Source organism: Macrotis lagotis, chromosome 6 (genome assembly GCF_037893015.1).
Source record: "Macrotis lagotis isolate mMagLag1 chromosome 6, bilby.v1.9.chrom.fasta, whole genome shotgun sequence".
Taxonomy (NCBI): domain Eukaryota; kingdom Metazoa; phylum Chordata; class Mammalia; order Peramelemorphia; family Peramelidae; genus Macrotis; species Macrotis lagotis.
The window spans coordinates 189,789,209-189,815,869 of record NC_133663.1 but is presented as its reverse complement, the minus strand read 5'-3'; the positions used below and the strand labels follow the sequence as shown (position 1 = coordinate 189,815,869).

Genomic DNA, 26,661 nt, shown 5'->3' with positions numbered 1-26,661 from the left:
CCAGTGTCTAAAGGCAATATATGTTACAGACAAGACTTGAAGTCAGATCTCCAAGACCAAATCTCTATGGCCTCTTTGATTGTAATGCTATAGCCTAAAGCCTTCTGAGCCCCCACCTAGGGAGCAATGGAATATTCAGTAGGGGAAAATGTTAGTCCATAAAGCCATAGATTGAATCATTAGAGCTAACTCATTTTACAGCTGAGGCTCAGAGATGAAGTAATTTACCCAAGGTAAAACAAATAAAAAGGATCAGAGAAAGGTTTTTAAACCCAATTCTAATCAGTCCTCTTCCCAGTAAACCATCATGCATTTCAAAAGTTCCTTTTTAAAATCTGAATATGTTGCCTAAGCAGAAGAAAAAGGAGAATTAAAAAGGGGCACCAGAGTAGAGCTGCTCAGTAATTTATTAATGCAGATTAATCAATCAGTACATGCCCAGTATAAGCCCAGAAGAATTGAAGGGCTAAAACAAAAGAAATCCCAGTTTCAATGAGAGGCAAAGAGAAAAGAGAAAAATTTAAGACATTTAGCATTGGCTGGGGAAGGAAGACTGGTTGGGGAGGGCAGCATGAAATTACTGAGGGTCATTAAGGACAAGTCGAAAAAGGGAGAGTTTGTGATAAAAGTAGGGAAGGGAGCACCAAGGATAAAACTTGTCTTCTGCATCAACTCTTATATTTTTAGCATGACAATTTTAATTTGTATAAATTAATGAAATAGGAAGAAATAAGTTTCAAATTCTGCTTCTGAAACAGGGCCCTTAATCTATTCATTTAACCTTAATGGTTCTTAAATTTCTCATGTAAAATGACAAAATTAAGACTAGATTTTTTTTAATCATAGCCTCCATTCTTAATTTTTATAATTTTCTTCATTGACCAAGGAAACTGAAAACCAGAAAGACTCGTGAAGGTCACATGTTTGCTTTAAAACATAAATATGTATATATATATATATATATATATTATATATAATATACACACATATGTGTGCATGTATTATATGTCTATATGTATCTGTATATACCTACATGTATATACATATGTATGCATGCATATCCATATATAGACATTATGTTCCTTTTCTTTTTAAGGCTTACCTATAATCGCAAGCAGAAAATATTTTCCCCCTGCTAAGGAATTTTCAACTATCAGTAAATAGTTTATTTCTGAAGGCAACACATACTTCACCTCCAGGTAAGGCCACTCCAAGACTAGCCTCTACTAGATGAAACCATCTCCCTACAAAAGAATCCATCAACCAACCAAGAGCTGTGCTATTCTTAAAATACTATTAAAGCAAGAATAGGAATAGACACCTTTTCATGATGACAAGTTGAGTTTCTCTCAGATAAGTTTGTATTTTTAAAAACTGTTAGGGGGCAGCTAGGTGGCACAGTGGATAGAGCCACCTACCCTGGAGTCAGAAGGACCCGAGGTCAAATCTGTCCTCAGACACTTAATAATTGCCTAGCTGTGTGATCTTGGGAAAGTCACTTAACCCTATTGCCTCAAAGAAATAAATAAAATTTAAAACCTGTTGAAGATTCCCTGTGGGGGGGGGGGGAACTTCCTGTTTTCTTCAGAAACAATAAAAAGGGGATTATTACAATTGACTGTGAAAAAGTGATTAAAGAACTCATTTTCTTTAAGCAACTGGCAAGTCCCATCACACAATGTCCCTTGAGAAGATGAAAGATCTTCAACTGAATGAAGAGTCCCCCAAACCAGAAACCAAAGAAATCAATGGAATTCTCATGACCAAGATAATAAGTGATAATTGGGACAAAATTTGGAACTTCCAAGCCAAACCTGATGATCTGCTCATTGCAACATATGCAAAAGCAGGTAGGTATGTGGAAATTAGAAGATAGGGATGAATCTAGTTTTAACAAGGTAGGAGAAAGTGGGCTTCTAATTGATTTTCATGTTCATTGCAGAGCCAGCCCTGAGCAAAAATGGCAAATGGTGTCCTACTAACTTTGTTCTCTCCCATCAACCACAAGAGCTTTGTGTTTTTTTTCTAATATTTAGTTAAGCTCTTCTTAATCAAAGAAGTGAAAAATTATTAGAAAGAAAAAAAGGGGGGAATAATTTTGGAGTAAGAAACAAGAGAGAATGCAACTTAGGATGGCAGCACATGAGGGAAGATCACAGGAAAAAGAGTAGGTAACACATTGAGTTCCTTAGAAGGGGAGTAAAGATTGAGATGAGGAAACAAAAGTTGGAAGGGACCTCTTTGCAATCTTACCTACATTAGACTTTGAAATTAATATGAATTCATTGCTCAGGCATGAGATAATTTTGCTATATTTTCCAGAAGGAAATGGAAAAAAATAATGTTGACCAGCATCAATCTAATTTACATAACCATACTCATAATGAGTTATATTTGAAAAGGATTAGAACAGGTTGTTCCTGTGTGGCTGACTGGATGCTGTGGTGCTGGACCTATAATATCTGGCCTTTCATGTTTGAGAAGGAAGGCATTAATGCTTGAGGAAGAAGGAAAGACTGCATGTACAAAATGGTGCTTGAGCCTCATCTTAAAGGCAGAGATCCCTGTGAAGTGGATTTTAGAAGGGTATATATATAGCACAATTGAATGTCAGAACTTAAAGAATGCCAGTTTTGTTGATTCACATAGTACCAGTGAGGGTGTACTGCCCAATGAGCCTGGAAAGCTAGGTTGGGTTCAAGTTGTGTAAGGATTAAAGACCAAAAAAAATTAGTTATTTTATCCAAGAGGTAATAAAGAAGTCACTGAAGCTGAATGAGTAGGAAAAATACATGGTCAGCACAAAATGACTTTGGCAGCTCTGTGGAAGATGGATTCTATTAAGGAAGGATTTTAAGCAGGTAGTCTAATTAGGTGCCCTTTGTAACAATTTAGTTGAAGAAGGCCTGAATTAAGAGAGTGAAGGGAAGAGGCTGGATACAAGTCAAAGTATGGTCCTGTTTTCATTATCATCAGGAAAAGGAAAAGGCTGCTTTTAATGAACCAGCATCCAATTAGTTTTAGTTAGTGACAATAAGTGACAGAGATAAGACTTCAATTGGGTTCTTACTTTAATAAATCAAGATATGCCCCAGAACAAATCAGGACTCACTGAGACTCAACCACTTAGAGATAATACAATAGGCCATCAGTCTAATGGATGATTTTACCACGCCTATAATTGTTACAGGCTGATGGAGTCTCCTCTGTCTGTGCCCACCAAAATCTCTCTCATAAATTTACACAGTGACCAGAAGTTCAGAATGAAGTTATAGGTGTTTGAAAGCTGATATCAAGGAAAAAGTATTGATACATTCTGGTACTTTTTTTCTTTTCTACTTCTTATGGTTTCTAGAAAATGAAAAATATTCTTTTCCATTCACTTACCCCTTCCATTCAGGCTTTGCCAATCTTTATTTAAAGAGTAAACCAAATTTTAAAAAATGATAGAGGGAACTTTTGATGCTCTATTTTTAAAAAAATCTAATATACTAAAAAGAACAAATTAAATCAGAATCTTCTTATGTTTTTTAGGTTTTTGCAAGGCAAATGGGGTTAAGTGGCTTGTCCAAGGCCACACAGCTAGGTAATTATTAAGTGTCTGAGACCGGATTTGAACCCAGGTACTCCTGACTCCAGGGCCGGTGCTTTATCCACTGTGCCATCTAGCTGCCCCCACTGCTAGGATGGCTATCCCCCTAAACTCCTCAAGAATAAGAAATGTCTCCCTATCTCTATCCCCACAATACTCCAAACAGTCATTTCCCTTTGTTTAAACTATTCATTCCCTATTGCTAGAATCCATCTTTTACCTCTTTAACCTATTAAATTCTTATACTTTCAAGTCCAACTCCAACTGTGCTATAAAGCATTTCCTGAACACACCTGCCTCCTCTCCCACCAAGGTGGTAATGACCATTTCTTCAAACAATAATTCATTTTACAGTTTTCTAAAATACTTTTCAGGAATGATGCATATCATTTGTCTTTGCTTTTTTTCTTATCCTTCTAGTAGATTGTGATCTCACTAAAACATTGCAGCTCCCCAAGAACCTAATGCAGGCTCTAGACATAATGGGTACTTGTTAAATGCTTACAGAATGATATACTGAATCTTTTATTGCATGATCTATGAATATTATTTGTCATATTATTTATATTATTTCATAATTTATTACTCTTATAATGCCTTACAGACAGCAAGAGTTTGATTTGTTGAATGAATAAATAGATTATGCAGGGTTAAAATATATTTTAAATAGGTAGACTAAAAAATAGTCCAAATGTTTCAGGTACAACCTGGACACAAGAGATTGTGGATATGATCCAAAATGATGGGAATGTAGAGAAGTGCCAACGAGCTAACACCTTTGATAGGCATCCTTTTATTGAGTGGACTCTGCCTCCACCCCTCAATTCTGGTAAGTTTACTACTCTAAAACTGGATTAGCCTCAGATTTATGGTCTGAATCCATTAGCCTCTTCTGAAGGAGAAAACATAATTCCAAACATAATTCCAAAAGCATAATTCAGGCTCCTGTCTTTAAAAAGTGCCCATGATACAGTATAATCTTCTTCTTTGAAACAACTTAATTACTCTTTACTACAAAAAAAAATACTCTTTGAAAGGCTATTAATGGGATGTTTTCTATTCTACTTAGATATGCTTTTCAATTATGGTGGTGAATTTATCCCATTTATGTTCAGAAATATAGTTGTTAAATGTTGATGTGCTTCTATCTAGTTCTCTTACACTTTTCATTTCATTTATCTCATTTCCTTCTTTATAAACAGGAAGCAGTAAATGGGGGAGGAAAAGGTATATGACTGACATTTGTGATCTATAAATGAAACAGATTCTGCTTACTCTGTTCCCTTTTGATAATTACAGGTTTTTTAACTCTAAGAAAGTAACTCAAATTTATGCACTAGTTGTGGTAGTTCTGAAGCATCTTCTTTATAAATGAAAATACATTTACTATTATCAGGTCATTGATAATACAAAAAATCCAATTTTAGATAATACAAAAAATGTAGGATAAAGACATAATAACAATAATGATTCATAAAACAGTGAGGTCATCCTATTGCAATTCAAACTATTCGGTACTACAACATACATTTAAAAAGATCATCACATAGAAAGCAATACATGTGTGTATTTATTTAGAAAATTGAAAGCATCTTAGAAATAAAGATTAAAATCCTATCATCCAGAATGTTGCCTATAGGCCATATATGGCCCACCTGAGATTTTTAGGGGGTTTTTTAAGTTTTTGCAAGGCAAATGGGGTTAAATGGCTTGCCCAAGGCCCAAGGCCACACAGCGAGATTAATTATTAAGCGTCTGAGGGGGGATTTGAACTCAGGTACTACTGACTCCAGAGCCAGTGCTCTATCCACTGTGCCACCTAGATGCCCCAGATTTTTAGTTTTTAAAAAAAGTTTTGAAAAGTTAGGAGGACCTGAGTTCAAATCCCACCCCAGATACTTAATAATTACTTAGTTGTGTGATCTTGGACAAGTCACTTAGCCCCATTGCCTTACAAAAAGCAAAAATTAAAAAAGAGTTTCCCTTATGGAGAACTAGTTTAAAGATTCTAATTTTCCCACTATTAACATTGATTATATAACTTCATATTCCAAGAATTCCAATTCTCTCAGACATCATGCTAACAGATTTAAATCTATCAGCAATTAAAATAGAAGCTATATTAATAAAACCTGTCATCACATGGATTTCTGGTGAGTTTCAAAACCACAATAACTAGGATACCCATAGGTTAAACTAATACACCTAAGCCATAAGTTAGAGATATGAAAGCCAACAATTCACCCTCCATCCTCTAAAATATGGGCTTCTTTTCTTCTGTAGTCCTCTTTCTATTCCCCATCCTATGACTGTATTAACATAATGAATAGTCAAGCATTTCTCAAATGATTTGTAAAGGGTCACAAATCTCATATGCTTCCCTGGATCCCCAAACTACCTTCTATCTAAAGACATTGTGCTTACATTAGGGAGCAGAGAACTCTTTGTTGGCTACATCTGTGCCCCTAGTGCAGCTGCTGGCATGAAGGTAAATCATCTTCAGATCAAAGGAGTTAATACACATCAAGGGCTTTACGAATCTTAATGTACTATATACATGCTAGCTATTACTACTATTTATATTCAGAAAGAAGGACAAGACAGTCAAAAATTATCACTTTATATACAGTAAAGAATTCTTGGAATATGTGGGAAAGTTAAATAAAAGTCACATAGCAGAGGGAATCTGCATGACATCACACTATTTTCCAGGTCTGGATCTAGCCATTAAAATGCCTTCTCCAAGAACTCTGAAAACACATCTACCTGTCCAGATGTTACCCCCATCCTTCTGGACACAAAATTCAAAGGTAAGCTGTATTAACTTGTATTCTAGAGAATGGCAAACAATTCTTTTTTTTTAAAGAGGTATCTAAGGGCAGCTAGGTGGTACAGTGGGTAGAACACTGGCCCTGGAGTCAGGAGGACCTGAGTTCAAATTCGACCTCAGACACTTAATACTTACTAAGCTGTGTGACCATGGGCAAGTCACTTCATTGCCTTACAAAAAAAATAAAAATAAAAAATAAAATAACCATTTAGTGGCTATGCATGGTAGAGAACTATATCTTCACATGCTAAAGGCTGTATCCAATTTTTATCATTCTAAGAGTAAAGTTTTCTTACTTCTCTCACTCAATGTCTTTGGGTCAGGTTCCCACTTTGTTTTATTCTTAAAATTCTCTCTAATTTTATACATAGAAAACAATTCAAAGGATGAGTATGGAGGAAACAGGAATACCTAGTGACAAATGTCTCCTTAACATTGAAACATTTGCCCATGTATGAAGAGGTGTCATGGTATATATAATCATTAGAGAGTCAGCTTCAAAGTCAGAAAGACCAGGGAGTCAACCTCCTCAAAGTCAGAAAGACAGGATTTCAAGTCCTGCCTCTGATATATACAAGCTATGGGACCCTGAATCTCTTTACACCAGGTAACTCTCTAAGTCTCTAAGTTGAAGAGATGTTAACCTTCAGAATTTGAAAAAAAAAAAAACCTTTAACTTGAGAATCCTAAACCAATAAAATCAATGGTTCAGTCCTTATCTTTTGTCTTGTTATAAGACCTTGGTGAACAAATGTATTTAGTACTTGAAAATTAAGACATGAAGATATTATGTTTAATCTAATTTTAATTGCATGTATTTTTCTCCCTTCTACCTTTACCCATCAGTAACAAAAAGAAAAATAATAAAATCAGTATTATAAATCTGTATAATGCATAATGTATAATTGCATATGAATATTATTTATAATATTATTTCATAATTTATTATTCTTATAATGCCTTATAGACAGTATGTGTTTTCTCTCCCTTCTACCTTTACCCATCAGTAAGAAAAAGAAAAATAATAAAATCATTATGATAAATATGTATAATGCATAATGTATAATTGCATAATCTATGAATATTATTTCAAATTACTTATAATATTATTTCATAATTTATTACTCTTATAATGCCCGGCATTATAAGCAAACTTTCATATTGGTTATGTTCAGAAATGTGTATCTCATTCTGCATTAGGCTGTCACTTCTCTGTCAGGACTTAGGGAGAATTCTTTATCATCAGTTCTCTGGAAACATGGTTATTCTCTGACTCTATCCATTTCATCATTTCTTTTAGAATATTATTATTCCATTGCATTCATATATGTTGCTTTGTTTGTCCTTTCTCCAGCTGATGAATGCACCCTTAGTTTCCAGTTATTGTCCAGGAAAAAAGAACCGTTATTAATATATTTGTACATATAAATGCTTTTACTCTTTCCTTGGCATCTTTGGGGAATAGGTCTAGAATTGGTATTGTTGGATGACAAGGTATGCATTGTTAATAACTTCAATTTTCTTTTTCAGAACAGCAGCATTAATTTACAGCTCCTTCAACAGGCCTGTTCATATTCTTTGGCCTTTTATCAATTGATACTTCTTAAAGAGGAAGCTGAAAGAACATGGGACATGGGATCTGAAGAGATCTGGATGCAAATTACTAACAAATTCTAGTTAGCTGTATGATCATGAAAAAAACACTAAAATTTCTGTCTCTGAGCTTCCTTGACAGTAAATTTAGGATTATAATAATGAGCTATAAGATTCCTAGTAATTAACTGAAAGTGTTATTATGAAAGCTTAATGAGATAATCTATCTAAAGCAATAGGCAAATGTCAGCTATTATTTTTAGTTTGCTTCCTAGAAAGCATAACATAAGCATCTAGAAATATATATGTATTTGTGGTTATCAGGATTAAAACTTTCTCATTATATCCTGTAGTTTTAAGAGATCATTAATCTAATCCCAGTAATCTTAGTCTGATTAAAGAAAGCAAGGCATAAAGAAGCAGAAGGAAGAAGATCTCAAAATTAGGATTAAGCCAAGATTAGAAACCGAGTTTCTCAGTTCCAAATCCAATTCTCTTTCCAATGATCCATTCTGATTCTAAAGATCAGAGATTAGTAGAGTTGTGAGAAACAGAATAATGAACTACCTTAGGAACAGTAAAGATAATTTTCATTAAAGTATAAGAAGTTTCTTTATCTCTTCTTTGCTATTTCAGAGTAAATAGCATGCGTCAAGGAAGGAGATCAAATTAGACTCAGAAAAAGAGTATGAGGATGACAACTCTTCCCTCTCTCCTCCAGTCTAGTCCTGCCTACCAAGCAACAGGCTACTCCATAAATGACTTGGGAATTATGAAATAGAGTTTGCATGTGAACCCAACATTCAACTAAGACTCTAAAGAGTCTTTTTAATCCTGTAATTGTGGGGAGAGTTGTACTGAAGACTCACCTACAGTGCTGGAATTCATGATGGACAAATTACCAGATCTCTACATTTTTAAAAATTATTTTATTTCTTTAAGGCAATGGAGTTAAGTGACTTGCCCAAGGTCACACACAACTAGGCAATTATTAAGTGTCTGAGGGCAAATTTAAACTCAGGTCCTCCTGACTCCAGGGATGGTGCTCTATCCACTGCGCCACCTAGCCAGATCTCTAAATTTTAAGTGCATAATCCTGCTCTAATACCAGATTAAAGATGATCATGTGGATAAAAAGGAAAAATTTCTATTCCATTACACTCTAAAATCTATAGCTGACAGACTCTCAGCTTTCATGTGCTCTGAGAACTATCTTATGTGGGGAATATGGAGTAAAGAAAGACAGAAATTTTAACACAAAGAAGAAATATCATCTAGCTACCTCACTATTTCTACTTTCCTCAAAAAATCTAGACCAAATTATGATCAGAAACTCCAAATAAAAAGATCACAATGAGATATTTTTTCATCCCATGTAACCCTAGAAAGACAAAAAAATGTTTGAGAACACTGATGATAGCTTGTAGGTCCCTAGACTGAACTGTCCCTGAAATCCTGGAATAACATAACACCCACTGCCACATGAAAGCAGTAGACATATATCCACACGATCAGAAACAGTCAAAATTAGAGAAGCAGGAAAGTAAGTGGGAGATTTTTGTAGAAAGCTTCTCTGTGAAAGGTGTTTTTCAATATGTTATATATATGAAATTGAGGCAAATTTACAAGAATAAGAATCATTTGTCAAGTAATAATCAAAGGATATAAATAGGCAGTTCTCTGAGAAAAAATAAAAGTTATGAATCATACCCAAAAAATGTTCTAAATCGCTAACAATTAGAAAAACAAAAATCAAACTTTATAACAATGAAATTGTCAAAATTGACCAAAAAAGGCAAAATAACAAATGTTGGACGAGGAATATAAGAAAAGAGATAAATGAATGTGATAGGATACTACTGTGTTGTAAGAAATGAAGAAAGTTAGGGGCGGCTAGGTGGCGCAGTGGATAAAGCAGCGGCCCTGGAGTCAGGAGTACCTGGGTTCAAATCTGGTCTCAGACACTTAATAATTACCTAGCTGTGTGACCTTGGGCAAGCCACTTAACCCTGTTTGCCTTGCAAAAACTTTAAAAAAAAAAGTAAAAAGAAATGAAGAGGGTGGTGTCAGAGAAACCAGGAAAGACTTGTATGAATTGATACAAAGTGAAAGAAGCAGAAGCAGAACAATTTGTATAAAGCAGGTTAAATTTTTTTCCTATTCTCTTTTTTTCATTTTAAAGATTTTATTTGAGCTTTACAATTTTCCCCTAATCTTGCTTCCTTACCCCCACAGAAGGCAATTTGCCAGTCTTTACATTGTTTCTATGTTTCTAGTGATTCAAATTGAATGTGATGAGAGAAAAATCATATCCTTAAGGAAGAAAAATAAAGTATAAGAGATAGCAAGATTACATAATAATATATCAGGGTTTTTTCTTCTAAATTAAAGGTAATAGTCCTTGGTCTTTGTTCAAACTCCACAATTCTTTCTCTGGATACAGATGGTATTCTCCATTACAGATAGCCCAAAACTGTTCCTGATTGTTGCACTGATGGAATGAGCAAGTCCATCAAGGTTGATCATCACCCCCATGTTGCTGTTAGAGTGTACAATTACAGACAGGTTAAATTTTAAAGATTTGATTCTGAACAACAAAATAACCAAGCATAGTTCTAGAACATTCATAATTTAACATGCTAACCTGCCTCCAGATAGAGAGGTGATGGACTCAGAGTAAATGCTGAGGCATATTTTTGGACTTGGCAAAAGAAAGAACATATTTTTCTTAACTTAAATGTTTATAATAGGTTTCAATATTTTGCATTCTCAATAGGGAGGGCAGAGAATTCAGAGTTGAAATAAAACTGAATTTAAAAATAGTTTTTAAATAATTGCTAATAAGGAGCATAAACATTCCTCTTCTGTTTTCTTTTTTGCTGCCTTCCATTGACTTCACCTATGTCTGTACCCACTACAGATAATTTATGTGGCAAGAAATGCAAAAGATTGTCTTGTATCTTATTACCATTTCTCAAGAATGAATAAAATGTTACCTGACCCAGGTACCCTTGAAGAATACATCGAAGAATTCATGAATGGCAGAGGTGAGTGGAACTAGATCTTTGGTCATCTAATTCTTAACTCATCTGACATTAGCACTAACCATGGGAAGATGTTTTCTTTTTTTTATTATTTTATTTATTTAAGGCAATGGGATTAAGTGACTTGCCCAGGGTCACACAGCTAGGCAATTATTAAGTGTCTTAGATCAGATTTGAACGCAGATCCTCCTGACTGCAGGGCCTGTCCTCTATCCACTCTACCACCTAGCTGACCTGGGAAGAAGTTTTCTAATTGTACTTGGATACTGTTTTTTTTTCATTGATTCTTCTCTTTGCATTTTAATTTATTTAGTTTATTTTTTATTGTAATGTATTTTTCCAGTTACATATTATGAGAGTTTTTCAACTTTCACCCCACATGCATATTTATAAATTGCACAGTTTTCTTCCACCCTTCTTTCTTAACCCCTTCCCCTGAACTGGGAACAGTCAACATTTTACATGTACACTTGTGTTTACATATTAGTCATTTTCTGTATGAGTAATGAAGACCAAGGGAAAAGACAGAAATCCATGGAACCATGGGATAGGAAGGAAAAACATAAGAGAAATCTTTTACAAGAGAATATAGTGTTCATTCAGATTTTGATGGGGGGGTGTTTTGTTTTATTTTTTCTTGATCTGGGTTGTCCTAATTTTCTGAACTGCTAAGAGGAGCTGCATCCAGCAAAGTTGATCAACTCACAATGTTGCTGTTAAAGTATGCAATGTTCTTTGGGTTCTGCTCCCTTTATTCAGTATCTTCCATGCTTCTCTAGAATCTGATAATTCATGGTTTCTTACAGAACAATAGTTCTCTATAACATTCATATACATAACTTGCTCAATCATTCCCCAATTGTTGTGCATCCCCTCTATTTCTAATTCTTTGCCACTACAAAAAGAGCTTCTAGGAATATTTTGGAACATTTGGAATTTTCCCCATTTTTTATGATTTCTTCTGGATATAGGCCTAATATTAGTATTGCTGAGTCAAAGGGTATGATCAGATTTTTTGCTCTCTGGGTATAGTTCCATATTGTTCTCCAGAATGATTGGATTAGATCACAACTCCACCAACAATGCAGTGATGTCCCAATCCTCCCACAACTTCTCTGACATCATTGATCTTAGCCAATCTGATAGGTGTGAGATGGTAGGTACCTCGTAACTTGTTTTAATTTGCATTTCTCTAATCAGTAATGTGGATCTTTTTTTAATTTGAGTGTGTGTATATATATATATATACATATATATATATATATATATTTAATTTCTTCATTTGAAAACTGCCTATTCATGTCCTTTGATCATTTATCAATAGAGGAATGACTTGTAAACTTATAAATTTGATTCAACTCTCTATATATTTTAGAAATGAGACTTTTATTAGAACCCCCTAGCAATGAAAATTGTTTCCCAGCTTTCTCTTTTCTTTCTTATCTTGGCAGCATTGGTTTTATTAGTGCAAAAACTTTTTAATTTAATATAGTCAAAATCATCCATTTAGTCATAAATTTCTCAGTTTTCCACAGATCTGACAGAGTATTTCTTGACCTGTTAATTGGTCTATGGTATTGTCCTTTATGTCTAAATCCTCCTCCCATTTTGAGTTTATTTTGATGTAGGGTTTGAGATGTCAGTCTATGACTAGTTTTTGCCATATTATTTTCCAGTTTTCCCAACAATTTTTATTGAATAGTGAATTCTTATCCCAGAAGTTAATTCTTTGACTTTGTTAAATAATACATTACTATAATCATTCACTACCATTTCTTTTGTACCTATTTTTTTTTATTTAAGGCAATGGGGTTAAGAGTGACTTACCCAAGGTCACACAGCCAGGCAATTATTAAGTGTCTGACTTTTGTACCTATCTTAATCCATTGTTCCATTACTCTGTTTCTTAACCAGTATCAGGCAATTTTACCTTCTTAACTTCCTTCTTGTTTATTTTGTGCTTAGATTTATCAAGTTTTAAAAGAGGGAGGTTGAGGTCCCCCACTATCATAGTTTTACTATGTCTCCTTGTAATTCATTCAGCTTCTCCTAAAATTTAATATATTGTTTAATGTTTAATTATATTTAATGTTTCATATATGTTTAATTATATAACTGCATTGTCTAAAGAGCCTTTTAAGAAGATGTAGTTTTCTTCCTTATTCCTTTTAATGAGATCTTTTTGTTTTTGCTTTGTCTGAGACGAGGATCACTACCCCTGACTTTTTAACTTCTGCTGAAGCATAATATATTTTGCTCCAGTCTTTTCCTTTTACCCTGTGTATGTCTCTCTTCTTCAAATGTGTTTCTTATCAACAACATATTGTAGGATTCTGTTTTTTAATTCATTCTGCTATGTTTCAGTTTTATGGAAGAGTTCATTCTAGTCATTTTACAATTAATATTATTAATTCTATACTCCCCTTCATGCTATCTTTCCCTATTTGTACTTTTCCCTTTCCTCTTATTCTTCCTCACCAATGTTTTGCTCCCTTTCCCCTTTAACTTTTCTTTTAAATTTTAACTTTAAGTTTACTTTCACTTTTACCTTTATCTTCCCTTTTATCAGTCCCTTCTACCCTTTTCTTTCCCTTTCCCTGTAGGGTAGGATAAGCCCAATTGGGAATGTTATTATTCCCTCTCTGGGTTAAATCTATTGAGTAGGTTTCATTCAGTGTTCATACCCTCCCTTCTTTGTTTCTCTTTCTTCTGATATTATTTATCTGCTAATTCCTAGCCTTCTCCCAGTATAATACTTTCTTTATGTTTTTATTATTTTAACCCTGTCTTGTACTTATATCCCCTTTGTCAAAATATGTTCCTTTTATCTTACATGACAGAAGTACTATTCTCAAAACTTGATTGATTGATAATTGCCTCATAGTCACTAAGTACTGTCACCTCTTCTGTCTCATTAGATATATACTTCTCAAGAGTTATGAACAACATCAAATTATAATCACTTTATATCTTACCCCCTTTACAAGTAACCTTTATGGATACACAATCCTCATGAACCAAAGCATCATACAAAGTCAAATCATTTCATGAACGATGCATGCCCCCCCACAACATACTCCCTCCAAGTATCCAAAGTGTCAAGCAAAGCAAAATCTCTTCATGATGTTTTCATGTTCAGTCCCTTTAAGTATACTCTTTCCCTCCATCTCTATAATACCCCAACCTTATAGCCCTATAACCCTCCCCATCCAAAATATTGGGTATACTCTCTTCCACTGTTCCTTTAGTACCCCAACATGTTACTAAAACCCTCATTAACTAAAGTATGGATTGAGACAAGATCACTTCCTAATCTCTTTAAGACCGACCATTCTAAGTACTTCCCACCCTCTGTCCCTATTATACTAAAAACTTCCAGGGATCAAGTAAAGTAATCACTTCTGACTTAATTATGGATAGAATCTCTAAGTACTCCAAGTACTAGGATACCCTGAAGGTCTCTCTTGAGAATTTAAGAATTGATTGTAAGTGATGGGACACACTGGCACAGGATTGCACAGCATTAGGTACCCTTATCAGAGGAAGTGCCGAGCTCTATGAGCAAGGTAGAATTAAAGTATCTCAAAGGAAACATGAGATACATAAGTTTAGAGTAAACACCTAAGTGTTCGCCTGGACTCCCAACTGTGGTTGAGTATTCTGAGTTCATATGAGTATGATCTGCCACAGTCAGAGGCCCTGTATTTTGTCTCAAATATAGTGATATCATTTTGGTGTTCTTTGATAATGGACAGGAAGTAACCATACCCATAACCTCTAAGTACAATTTCTTCAACTATGTTCAACCCTTTACCTATCCGAAGAGAAATACCACTCTCAAGAGTTACAAGTGTTATTTTCCCTTGTAGGGTTGTGTACAATTTAATGTTCTTGACTAACATTTTTTTCCCTTTCTGTTTTACATCTTTTTATGCATCTCTTGAATCTTATGTTTGAAGATCAAATTCTCTGTTCTCTTCTAGTCTTTTTATCAGAAAATTTTGGAAGTGCTCTATTGCATTGAACATCTTTTCCACTGACAGGATCATAAATTCTTGTAATCCAAAGTCCTTTGCCCTATGAAATATATTCCAGGTCCTCCAATCCTTTAATGATGAAGTGGATAAGTCCTGTGTAATTCTGGTTATGCTTCCTTTATATTTGAATTGCTTTTGGGGGGGCTGCTTGTAGTATTTTTTTCCTTTATTTGAGAATTCTGGAATTTGGCTATGATAGTCCTTGGAGTTTTTCTCCTGGGGTCTCTTTCTGGAGGTGTTCTCTGTATTCTTTCAAGGACTATTTTGTTTTCTTTTCTTTTTTGGTTTTTTTTTAGTTTTTTTTTGCAAGGCAATGGGGTTAAATGACTTGCCCAAGGCCACACAGCTAGGTAATTATTATGTGTATGAGGCTGGATTTGAACTCAGATCCTCCTGACTCCAGGGCCAGTGCTCTATCCATTGCACCACCTAGCTGCCTCTATTTTGTTTTCTTGATCTAGTATTTTGGAAAAATTTTCCCTAGTAATTCCTGAAAGATATTTTTCCAGGTTCTGTTTTTGATCTAGGCTTTCTGATAGACCAATAATTCATAAATTATCTCTTCTGGATCTATTTTCCAGGTCATCAATTTTTTCTAAAAGGTATTTTATGTTTTCTTCAATTTTTTCAGCCTTTTGATTTTGTTTGATGGAATCTTGGTGTCTCATAGATTCATTAGCTTCTATTTGTCCAATTCTAATTTTTAGGGTTTTATTTTCTTCAGTTAGCTTTTGTGTTTCCTGGTTAATTTTACTTTTTACTCAATTGATTGATTTGAGTTTTAGATGAATTGCATTCCTTTCCCAGTTGGTTGATTTTATTTTTTGAAGCATTATATTCTTATTCTAGTTGGTTATTTTTACTTCTAAAGGAGTTGATTTCTTTGATCAATTTTTCATAATTTTCCTGCATGGCTCTCATTTCTTTTTTCCATTTTTTTCTTCCTCTCTTCTTTTTTTTAAAATTCTTTTTTAAACTCTTCTATGAGGTTTTGGATTTGAGTCCAATTCATAGATTCCTTTGAGACTTCCCTTGTAGCTAATTTATCACTACTTTCTTCTTCAGAGATAGCATTATCATCATCTCTATGTGCATAGTAGCTTTCTATGATTAGTACTCTTTTAGTTTCGTTTTGTTTTTTTTTTTTTGCTCATTTTGATTGCTGAGCTCTGCTCCTGAGGCATAGAGTGTATAGTACTTAGTTTTTTCCAGGGGCTGGGGTCTGATCCCTGATCAAGATATTGCCTATACAGTCCAGACATTGCCTATGCAGTGTTTTGTCCTTTATGAATCAGACTCTTCCTATGCAGTGGTTTGTTCCCAACCCAGACCTATCTTTTGTCCCAGTGTTCCCAGGGTTCAGAATTTGTCTGGGATTGGGACCCTCCCTGCTTGTTTGCTCTCTAACTGCCAGGACCTGTACTACTGTCAAGCTCTTGGGACCTGGGCTGCTCTGTGACTAAAAGCCCTCTGGCTTTCCCACTCTCCCACCTACCTGGGCTTTACTTCATCTCCCCACCCCACCCCCCAAGAGACAGCCCTCCACTGAATGATGATTACAGTTGAAAACTTGTTTTAATTTTTTTTGGTAGAAACTATAGCTTTAATGTCTGAGTAGAGACTTAATATTCTATAAAGAAAAACTCCAGGAGCATGCTAGCTTCACCCCACCATCTCAGCTCTCCCCAGAAGTACTATACTCTGAATTAATATCATCAGACTTCTCCAAAAATTTGATTCTATAAATCAGGGCTGTCCAACCTTACTTTTAAAAGATTTTATTGAAACAATAGACAATATATTTTGATTTGCCATTTTAGTGAGAGCCCTGTGGTAGCTCAGTTTCATTTGCTAAAGCTTTTAGTAAACCATTGGGGGCTGCAGAAAATCACACTGTGGTCCACTGCCACCCATGGGCCACATTTTGGATAGCCTTGCTATAAACCATTCAAAATGGATTATTTATAACTTCTTTTTCAAAACAATTTACTGGTCAAGAACAATTTTTGAGAACCTTGTAGAAAATTGACTAAAATACATGAAACTAGCATTTTCATAATAGTACTAGTATATTAGTACTACTAGCAACCATATGACCTTAGTTTTTTCTTTTATAAAACTAGAACCATACCTCTTCTACCTATCTCACAGTTGTTGGAAGTATCAAATGAATAGGAAGATAAAGTGTGAAGTCTTAAGAGCTTGTGCTCAATCTATATGAATATATAGTTGAATCTCACTGCTTTATGAATACATATGATCTCACTGCTTTGGAAAGTTCTCCCTATAATACAAATTGGAATTCACCCATCGTTCCTCCATATCACTCTACCTGGTCCTGTTACCCTAAGCTTAAATAATATGGTCAAGGGCACAAAGGTAAGAATGAGCATAAAGGATTGTAGAGTTCTCTAATAGGTAATTTACTGATGATTTCCTTATTTTACATATGAGGAAACTGTGGCGAAGGAAATAGCCAACCACCATCTTTGCCAAGAAAATACCAAATCAAAAGAGTAGATATGACTGAAATGACTCAACAACAGCACCTTCGATGAATATACAAACATTCATATGTGTATTGTTATTTCTGCTACAACAAATAATTTGTGAACCTTGTGATATTAATTCAATTTATTAAATTCTTGTTTAAACTTCCTGGTGATGTTTATCTTCATAAGCAGGAAGGTCAACATCAATGAATGAATATATACTTTGTCAGATTGTAGAATATGAATCATTATTCCACGATTAGCATAACTGATATTAACCATTGTTTCATTGCATTCACTTCCAGTGCTCTGGGGTTCCTGGTATGATCATGTAAAAGGATGGTGGGATGCAAAAGAAAAGCATCCCATTCTTTATCTGTTCTATGAAGACATGAAAGAGGTAAGTAACAGCTTAAATGTTCATATTTTCAACAAGCTTTGTTACAGAATTACAGAATCATAGTGGAAATATTCTCAGAGCCAAAGAACCCAAGGCTGCAGTTACAAAGTATCTGACAAGTGTTTATTCAACCTTTTCTTAAAAACCTCTAATGAGGGAAAACTCACAACTTCCTGCAGATTAATAGCTCCAATTGTTTGAAAGATTTTGATTTCCACCCATTGATCTTAGTTTTCAGCCTCTAAGACCAAACAGAATAAATGTATTACTTGTTCCAGTGTTAGCCCTTCCAACACTTAAACCCAGTTATTATTTCCCTTCCTAAAGAAAAATTAATTATTTCCAAGTTTCTACAATAGTTTTCTTTAATGACAAAGTTTTCCTGGAAAAGGACTCTGAATGGTATTACAAAGATTTCTTACCAAATGCTTATAGGTTAAATTTTCTCTTTCCATATTTTTACTTCATTCTCTTATCAATTGAGAGTTAACCAAAAGTTTTCTATTCTTAAATTTTCCTTGACATAATATTTAGTTCCCAGTTCATCCCTAATTTCTAATCATATATTTCTGACTATAGTCACCTTGTCCTACAATGTCACTTCTTTCCAGATTAGTAATGAATGAAAGAAAAATAAACACTTACTATATATTAAACACTGGGGATACAAACAAAAAAAAATCAAGATAGCCTTACTCTCAAATAATTCCTTTCTAATTGGGGTTGGGATGGGTGGAAGGGTAGGGAAGTCAACATAGAAAAGATAGTAGACCTGAAGACAACTGGAAAGGGTCAGAAATTAAAAGGGTATAATGGTAGGAAAGAAGTTCATCAGTTAGAGACTGTGCCCATGAAACTCTTTAAAAGTGGGGACTTTTAAAAAAATTAATTCTAATTCTTCAGAATCTAGCACAACAAATGCTTAATGGATTTAATTGAATTGAATAATGTGATACAGACTCCTTTGTCTATACTTGAATGGGTTTGATCCCAGTCATAAATCCTGTGGATTTTATTTCATTAGTGCTGATGCTACCAAGTGACATACTTAAACAGAGTATAGAAATCTTCCAAAGTTACAGAGATACTATATCATTCACTCATTCAACAACCATTTATTTTTTAATTGATGTTTTATTTTATTTTTTCTAATTACATGTTATGAAAGTTTTTCAACATTATCCATATACATGTGCATATTTTTAAGTTACATAATTTCCTTCCACCCTCCCTTTCCATCCTCCCCTCCCTTAGTGACAAACAGTTTGGTTAATATTGAATATTGCACTTAACATATTTACAAATTAGTCATTTGCTGTATGAAGAAAGGGAAAAGAAGGAAAACCATGAGGTAGGAAAGAAAATCATAAGAGAATTTTTTAAAAAGTGAGTGTAATATTCATTCAAATTCTGTAGGGATTGGGGGGGGGTTGTTGTGTTTTGTTTTGTTTTTTCTTTTTCTTCCTCTGGATGTGGATAGCATTGTCCATAAAAGGTCTCCTAGTCAACAAGCATTTATTAAGAGTCTAGAATTTTGTGGGGCCCTAGCAATTCAAAGTCAGAGCAAAAAACAATCCCTCCTCTAGAGGAGCTGAGGTTAAACAATAAAAACAAAACAATCACAGATAATTAAGTTCAAAATATATACAAATTAATTACAAAGAAATGTGGTGGAAGGCTAGAGAATCAGAGATAGACAGGAGGTTTAACTAAAACTATACAAATTTATTTGTTGTTCTTCAATTGCTTTCAATCATGCCCAATTCTCTGTGATCCCATTTGAGGTTTTCTTGGCAAAGTTCCTGGATAGTTTGCCAATTCCTTCTCCAGTGGAAAACAGAGGTTAAGTGATTTACCCAAGGTCTAATGCCTAGGAAGTTTCTTGAAGCTAGTTTTGATTTCAAGTCTTCCTGACTCCAAACCAAGCACTCTGTCCACTCTATTACCTAGCTGCCTTTAAATGGCTATGCCTCCATTAATATTCTATGTGACTATAACAGCTGTTACATTTGGGAGGACATTTTACAATCCAATTCTTTACTTTTACATTCTAGAGCCTCCATATTTGCTATATTATTTCTCATTATTCCCCCTCTATCAACCCATTCTCCTTAGCTAAATCAGTCTACTTAATAACCCTGAAAAATTCTTATGCATTCCTGTGGTTTAGTTATTCCTTCTCTCCTGCTACTCTTTGATAACTTCCTCTGCCTTCAGAGTCTAACTCAAGTCTCATATTTTTTATTCATTCTAAAACCACCCTAGTTCTCTGTTTAGCTTCCTCTGAATTACTGTAGCATCACTGCTTCATATAATCTTATGTTGTCATTTTCTTTTTTATATATAAATACCTTGTTTCCTCAATTTAATTTCAAGTTCTTTGAGGTCAAGCAAGTATCTTATACATCTTTGTATGCACATCTACTACTGAATCCTGGTCAGAGGTTTGGAAAATGTTTATTCATCAATTAAGGGGTGCTGATATTAACAAATTTCTAAAGAGAGATTATAAACATGTATACTCATGTGCACACATACTTTCAACACAAACATGTATGAAGCATATTTCCTTTCTAAACTGACTTTTATTTAATAGACATGTTTGAGGATCATATAACATCTCACTTGTGTGCACTTGCACATACTTATGGATTGACAAGTCTAGGTAAGATGTACCTGTACTTGACCCTCAACTAACTCATTTTAGAGAGGAAGGAAAAATTTTCAGAGAGGATTAACCATTACAAGATCTCTTAATTTTAGACCTTCTACTCTCTTCTAATAAATGACTACTCTAATTAAATCAGTGCTTATAGTTTAATCAGTGTGATACAAGGAAAAGGTTTTCCTAGTCCATGTATCTCCATTTCTGCGGAATGATAGTTAGGTATGCTAGAATTATTTATATTCTCATATATAAATCCTCTATTCTCTCCCCCTAGAAATCCATATCCACTTTTTTTGTACTTTTCTGTAGATTCTGGTTCTGGAATTAAAGGATCTTCATTCACCCTACATATGTGGTCCACTGACAAATTATATTACTTCTTAGATATGATACTTCTCCTTTCTCCATTCACATTGTTACCACCTTAGTTGAGACCATTTTTACCTCTCACCTGGACTATTGCAATGGACTTCTAATTAGTCTCCCTTCCTCAGATCTCTTCCAACTTCCAATACACTATAAGTTTTTTGAAGGCAGGCACTTTCTTTTGGCTTTCTTTTTATCTCCAGCTCCTGGTACATAATAGTTACTTAATAAATGTTGTTTGACCTATTAGCTTTGATCTAAATTACAGTGACCATCACCTCTAGGATTGAATATCAAGTCTTCTACTTAAAACTCTTTCCCCTCACTGACCTCACCCCTAGTCCCTTCCTTTTTTTTCCAGTGTTTTAACATGATGTTACACAGAAGTATCTGACATTCCCCACATATCACTCTACATCTCTCAGTGGTTTCCCCAGGCCTGAAATGCTCCCCCTCTACATTCTGGTTTCCCTGGTCTCATTAAAGACTTATTTTAAATCTGACTTTCAGTGATGGAACATTTCCAACCTGCCAGCTGCTGCTCTCTGCCAAGTTATCTGAGATTGCTTCCTAAGAACTCTGTATACATCTAGTACATAACTGTTTATTTGCAAACTTTCTCCTCCATTAGAATATACATTCTCTGAGGACAGTAGTCATGTATTTACTTTCTTGTATCCCTAATAAGTAAACAAGCATTTATTAAACAATTATTCTATGATAGCTAAAGGAAATAGTATTAATGGAAAGATAGTCCTTGTCCTCAAGGAGCTCAAATTTAATGAGGGAAAACAAAAACACAAAAGGAAGTTCAAGATATGATAGAGTAAGAGAGTCAGGAGGGGAACCTGAAGAAAGAAGAAGATAGGACTGGCCTGAACACTTTTCTTAAAATGGAGGTTCTGGAAGGAACTAGGCAATCAGAGAAATGGGTCCCAAAGATAAATATACTTTTTTGGAGAAGTCCAGAGGTCAAATGTGTGTGGAGGATTTTATAGTATGGAAGAGATAGTCTGCAGAGTCAGGAACCTGGAGAGGTATATTTGGCTCAAGGTAAAAACTTACTAAACATTTATGGTTGGTAGGACCAAGGTGGCAGGAAGCCCAACACCCGAGGGTGTTGGGTTAAAAAAAAGCCCTTAACATAATATCTGGACCATAGAATGGGCACTATAAATGCTTGTTCTTTTTCTTTCCTCCTCAAAACTCTAACAATCACATCTAAAAAATGCACCAGACAAATCCAGAAAGATTCAGGAAGGCACTGATCCATCTTGGATTGGGGTAACAGGGAACTCCCCAAAGGGAAAAGGATGGGGCCAAAAGCATATTGCTCTTGGAGTACTCTAACCTTTATGGAGAGACTGTGCACCAAGCATGCGAGGTTCCAGACCCTTCCCAACCCACCACCAGTTACATACCAGGACACTGTGATGGTTACATTTAAAAATTGGCAACATTGTCACCCATTGCCCAGTTCTAGATCACAGATTCTGGGTAGACTAAGAAGAGGATCTGCCTTCAGGGCTGATGTTCCCAGGTACTAGAGCTTGACCTTAACTTGAAGCATGTGGTCCAACCTGAAATTTAGCAGGGCAAGAATTCTACTAATGGGGAGCTTTAGACTGAAAAGGACTGAATCCAGTAATGTCTCCTTTTTCTCCGACCTAACCCCAGGTCAAGAACTTTAAACCTCAGATCAGGGGGAAAAAATCAGACTTTTCCTTGAATCACACCACTTGACAATTAGATCTAGAACAACCCAATACTTAATACTTCAAAAATGCAACAGGACCAATCTAGGCCATCCCTCACTTTGAGTACAAAGTCAGAAAGTAAACCAGAAGAATGAGCAATCAAAAAAATAACCCTACCTTAAAGAGCTATTATAATTACAGAATCAAAACCAGAAGGAAAAAAATTTGTCCAAAAACAAAGACTCAGAGAAAAGCAGTTTGACTAGAATTTCTGAAAGAGATAAAGTAAGAGTTTGTTTTTTTTTAAAGAGTTTTAAAATATTTTTATAAAGAGAATAAGAGCACTTGAGAACAATTGAAAAAGAAATGAGAACCATGAAAGACAGAATTGGAAATGTATTTAATCGTTTGTCACAATAGGTACAAAAATCTTGCCTAAGAAACAAACTCTGAAAAATCAGAATGGAGCAAACAAAAGTCACACTAAACTATTAAAGTCAAAAAAAGTGGAAGAAAATATATCTCATAAGAAAAACCATTAAACTGGAGAATATATTATGGAGGGGGGGAATTAAGTACTATTGAACTAACTGAAAAATCATAACCAAAATAAAGAATCTAGACATGATATATTAAGAATTTTTTAAAACTTCCCAGATCTCTTGTAATCAGTGATCAAAATAGAAAAAGAATGAATCAATCCATCACCTCCTAAAAGAAAACCCAAAATGAAAATGCCCAGTAACATCATAGCCAAAATTCATAGAAATCAAGTTGAATTAAAAATACTACAATCCACCAGGGGAAAAAAAGAGAACCAGGGGACCACAGGCAGCCACACCATGATTTGACAAACAATTCTATAAACAAACAGAAAACTTGGGATAAAGTCATATATATTTGATTACAATCAAGAACAGCTTACCCAAATCTTACCAAATCTGAATATTAAAAAAATCTGGAAAAAAATGAAACAGAATTTCCAAGCACTTCTGATGAAAAGATCAGAACTAAAGATATATTTGACATTCAAAGACACAAAAAAAAACCCATAAAAATGTAAAAATGAGGGGCAGCTAGGTGGCGTAGTGGATAAAGCACGGGCCTTGGAGTCAGGAGTACCTGGGTTCAAATCCGGTCTCAGACACTTAATAATTACCTAGCTGTGTGGCCTTGGACAAGCCACTTAACCCCATTTGCCTTGCAAAAACCTAAAAAAAAAAATATAAAAATGAATGAACAATGATAAGACTAAACAAGCTAAAACTGCTTATATCCAAATAAAGGGAAATGATATATGCATCTCCTTTGAACCCTTCATCAATTAGATAAGGCCTATCAGTGATTCTGTTATGTCTTGACGGTCTTAAGAAAGAATGGGAAAAAATGGAGTAGAGAAGGAAAGAAAGGTTTGGGAAAATTATCTCAATATAGACATTGTTACAACATGGAAAAGAGGATAGAGAGAAATAGTACTTGAACCTCACACTCAATAAAACTGGTCAGAAAACTACATTTGTAGGGAAAGGGAAGAGGTAATTAGGAGGTCAAAATTAGAGAAGGCTTAGTCCTAAGCAAAACAGACTCTAAGGACTTACAAAAATATATTTCTTCTGAAATGACAAAGAATAGGAATCTGAAGGGGTACCCATAAAATGGAGAGTGAATGAACAAGTTACAGCATATAAATGATAAAAAAAGTTCTTCTGCTGAATGTTAAGTGTAATTCCAGAATACTAATGATGAAATGTGCTACCCAATTCCTGATACTGAAGTGAAGAATTTATAATGTTAAGTAAGTCTGGTTTTTTGGTACATATGAACTTTTGTTCTGATTGACTAATTATATGTTTGTTTTTCTTATTCTCAATTAGTGTGGAAAGGTGAGTTAAGAATGAGAATACTGACTGATCAAAACAAAAACGTTTTTAATTCTGATTGACTGACCTTGGATTGAATTAAATGACCTCTGAAGTCCCTTCTGATTCTAAGTAGAAGCTCCTATGACCACATTTACAGAAGTAGTAGGGCTCTGTGCCTACTTATTTTATATTTTTTTAACTTGTTTCTCTTCACCTAGAATCCAAAGCGGGAAATTCAGAAGATATTAAAATTCCTGGAGAAGGACTTAGCAGAGGAAACCCTCAATAAGATCATCTATCACACCTCTTTTGACATCATGAAAGAAAATCCTATGGCAAACTATACTACCCTGCCTACAAGCATAATGGACCACTCCATTTCCCCATTCATGAGGAAAGGTGAGAGTTTATGTTCTGTGAGACATCAAATCTCAGTGTATGCTAGTTGTAACTTCTCTGAGAATTTCCTTAACACTGAATATTGTGGAGAAAAAACATAACATTACTGAAAGAACAGCAGAATTGGATCACTAGACCAACTCAAGCTCTGACCAATATGTGACCATATGTCTGAGTTTCAGCTTACTCAACTATTAAAAGTAGATGATTTTTCCTAACCTTACAAAATCATTGTGAAAATGAAATGAGAAGATAGGGAAAAAGTATTTTGTATAGTGTAAAATTCAATACAAATTTAATCTATTATTATATATATTCAGATCAATGGCATGCCTACATTTTCCTTAGTAAGCAAAGCTTTTAATCTCCCATTAATTTAATGACTATGAATATGTAGATATATATATATATAGAAATATCTATATATATTTTAAATTCTACCTTGATAGCTCAACAATATGGTTTTACTCTGTTTCAGGAATGCCAGGGGACTGGAAGAACCATTTTACTGTTGCCCAGAATGAGAAATTTGATGAAGACTACAAAAAGAAGATGATAGGAACTACTCTGACTTTTCGCACAGAGATCTAAAGGGGAAATGATGGAAATACCTAAAATTGTTCCCTGAATTTTTTCCCCATTAAATCTCATGGTCACATATAAAAGCTTTTTTCCTGTCTTGTTCTTTCTACCAGCACTCCAGTCTCTCATCAATTAATCAATCAACAAGCTTTATTAAGCATTTATTGAATACTAAGTTAGACACTGGTGATAACAAAGTCAAAACTGAAACAATCTCTGTTTCAGTGACTTTCTATAATCCAGCAAAAGGAGATAATTATACCTAGATGTATAGACATAAATATGGATATATAGGCATTTATATGATTATATCTATGTGTGTGTGTATATATATATACATATATATATATTTATGTCTGCATACATCCACCACAGGGGCAGCTAGGTGGTACAGTGGATAGAGCACCAACCCTGGAGTCAAGAGGGCATAGGCTCAAATCTGGCCTCAGACACTTCATAACTGCCTAGCTGTGTGACCTTGGGCAAGTCACTTAATCCCATTGACTTAAATAAATTAAATTAAAAAGAAAAGTGGCTTCTACATACATCCACCAGTTATGAAGGTCAGAGTACCAGACATGGTAGAGAGGTTTACAGCTGTGTAGTATACAAAATAATCCTCCCATTCATGCCACCATCTGACATAGTGGAAAGTATGTTTTGAGTTTAAAAATACTTTAGATTTAAAGAATTTTATTTCCTGTATAGTATTTATGCTTTTGTTGATATCACATGTTATAAAAATTAATAACATATAAAAATTATTTTTATTAAGATATTTACATGTTATCAGAATTACTGTTCTGTTATAAGGAATTCCATGCAGAAAAGTATATTTTTAGCAATCTCTAGAGAAAGATTGCAGTTTTGGGTGGTCATTGGAAATCTTGCCTCTTATTTCCTGTAAGCTCACTGTATCAACATTTGCATTTTTTCATTCTCTGACATTTGTGTGAAAAATTGAGGATTAATTGTACAAGTTAAAGACAAGAATATTTGGAAAGGTAACGACAGGAATTAGTCAAGACTTCTGTGGAAGATGAGATTTGAGTTGAACCTTAGTATCTTAAAGATATTAAGGGGCAGCTCGGTGGCATAG

At 34.5% G+C, this 26,661-nt stretch overlaps 1 protein-coding gene across 2 annotated transcripts; it reads left to right on the top strand.

Moving 5' to 3' along the window:
• Nucleotides 1-1,678: 1,678 nt before the first annotated feature.
• Nucleotides 1,679-25,571, top strand: SULT1C3 (sulfotransferase family 1C member 3). 2 transcript variants are annotated; one of them, XM_074192664.1, is made up of 7 exons: nucleotides 1,679-1,850; nucleotides 4,293-4,392; nucleotides 6,261-6,402; nucleotides 10,936-11,062; nucleotides 17,894-17,988; nucleotides 24,800-24,980; nucleotides 25,459-25,571. In XM_074192664.1, exons 1-7 carry the CDS (start codon nucleotides 1,679-1,681, stop codon nucleotides 25,569-25,571), a joined length of 930 nt encoding a protein of 309 aa, XP_074048765.1. The 2 variants fall into 2 exon arrangements, with proteins under 2 accessions (XP_074048765.1, XP_074048766.1); XM_074192665.1 differs by having other exon boundaries at nucleotides 4,293-4,421; nucleotides 6,305-6,402.
• Nucleotides 25,572-26,661: the final 1,090 nt, after the last annotated feature.

Excerpts from the sequence above, each read along its gene's own strand:
- SULT1C3 (XM_074192664.1), top strand. The coding sequence starts at position 1,679 with ATGTCCCTTGAGAAGATGAAAGATCTTCAACTGAATGAAGAGTCCCCC. Across the intron at positions 1,851-4,292 it reads TGCAACATATGCAAAAGCAG|GTACAACCTGGACACAAGAG; the intron begins GTAGGTATGTGG and ends CAAATGTTTCAG. Across the intron at positions 17,989-24,799 it reads TCTATGAAGACATGAAAGAG|AATCCAAAGCGGGAAATTCA; the intron begins GTAAGTAACAGC and ends CTCTTCACCTAG.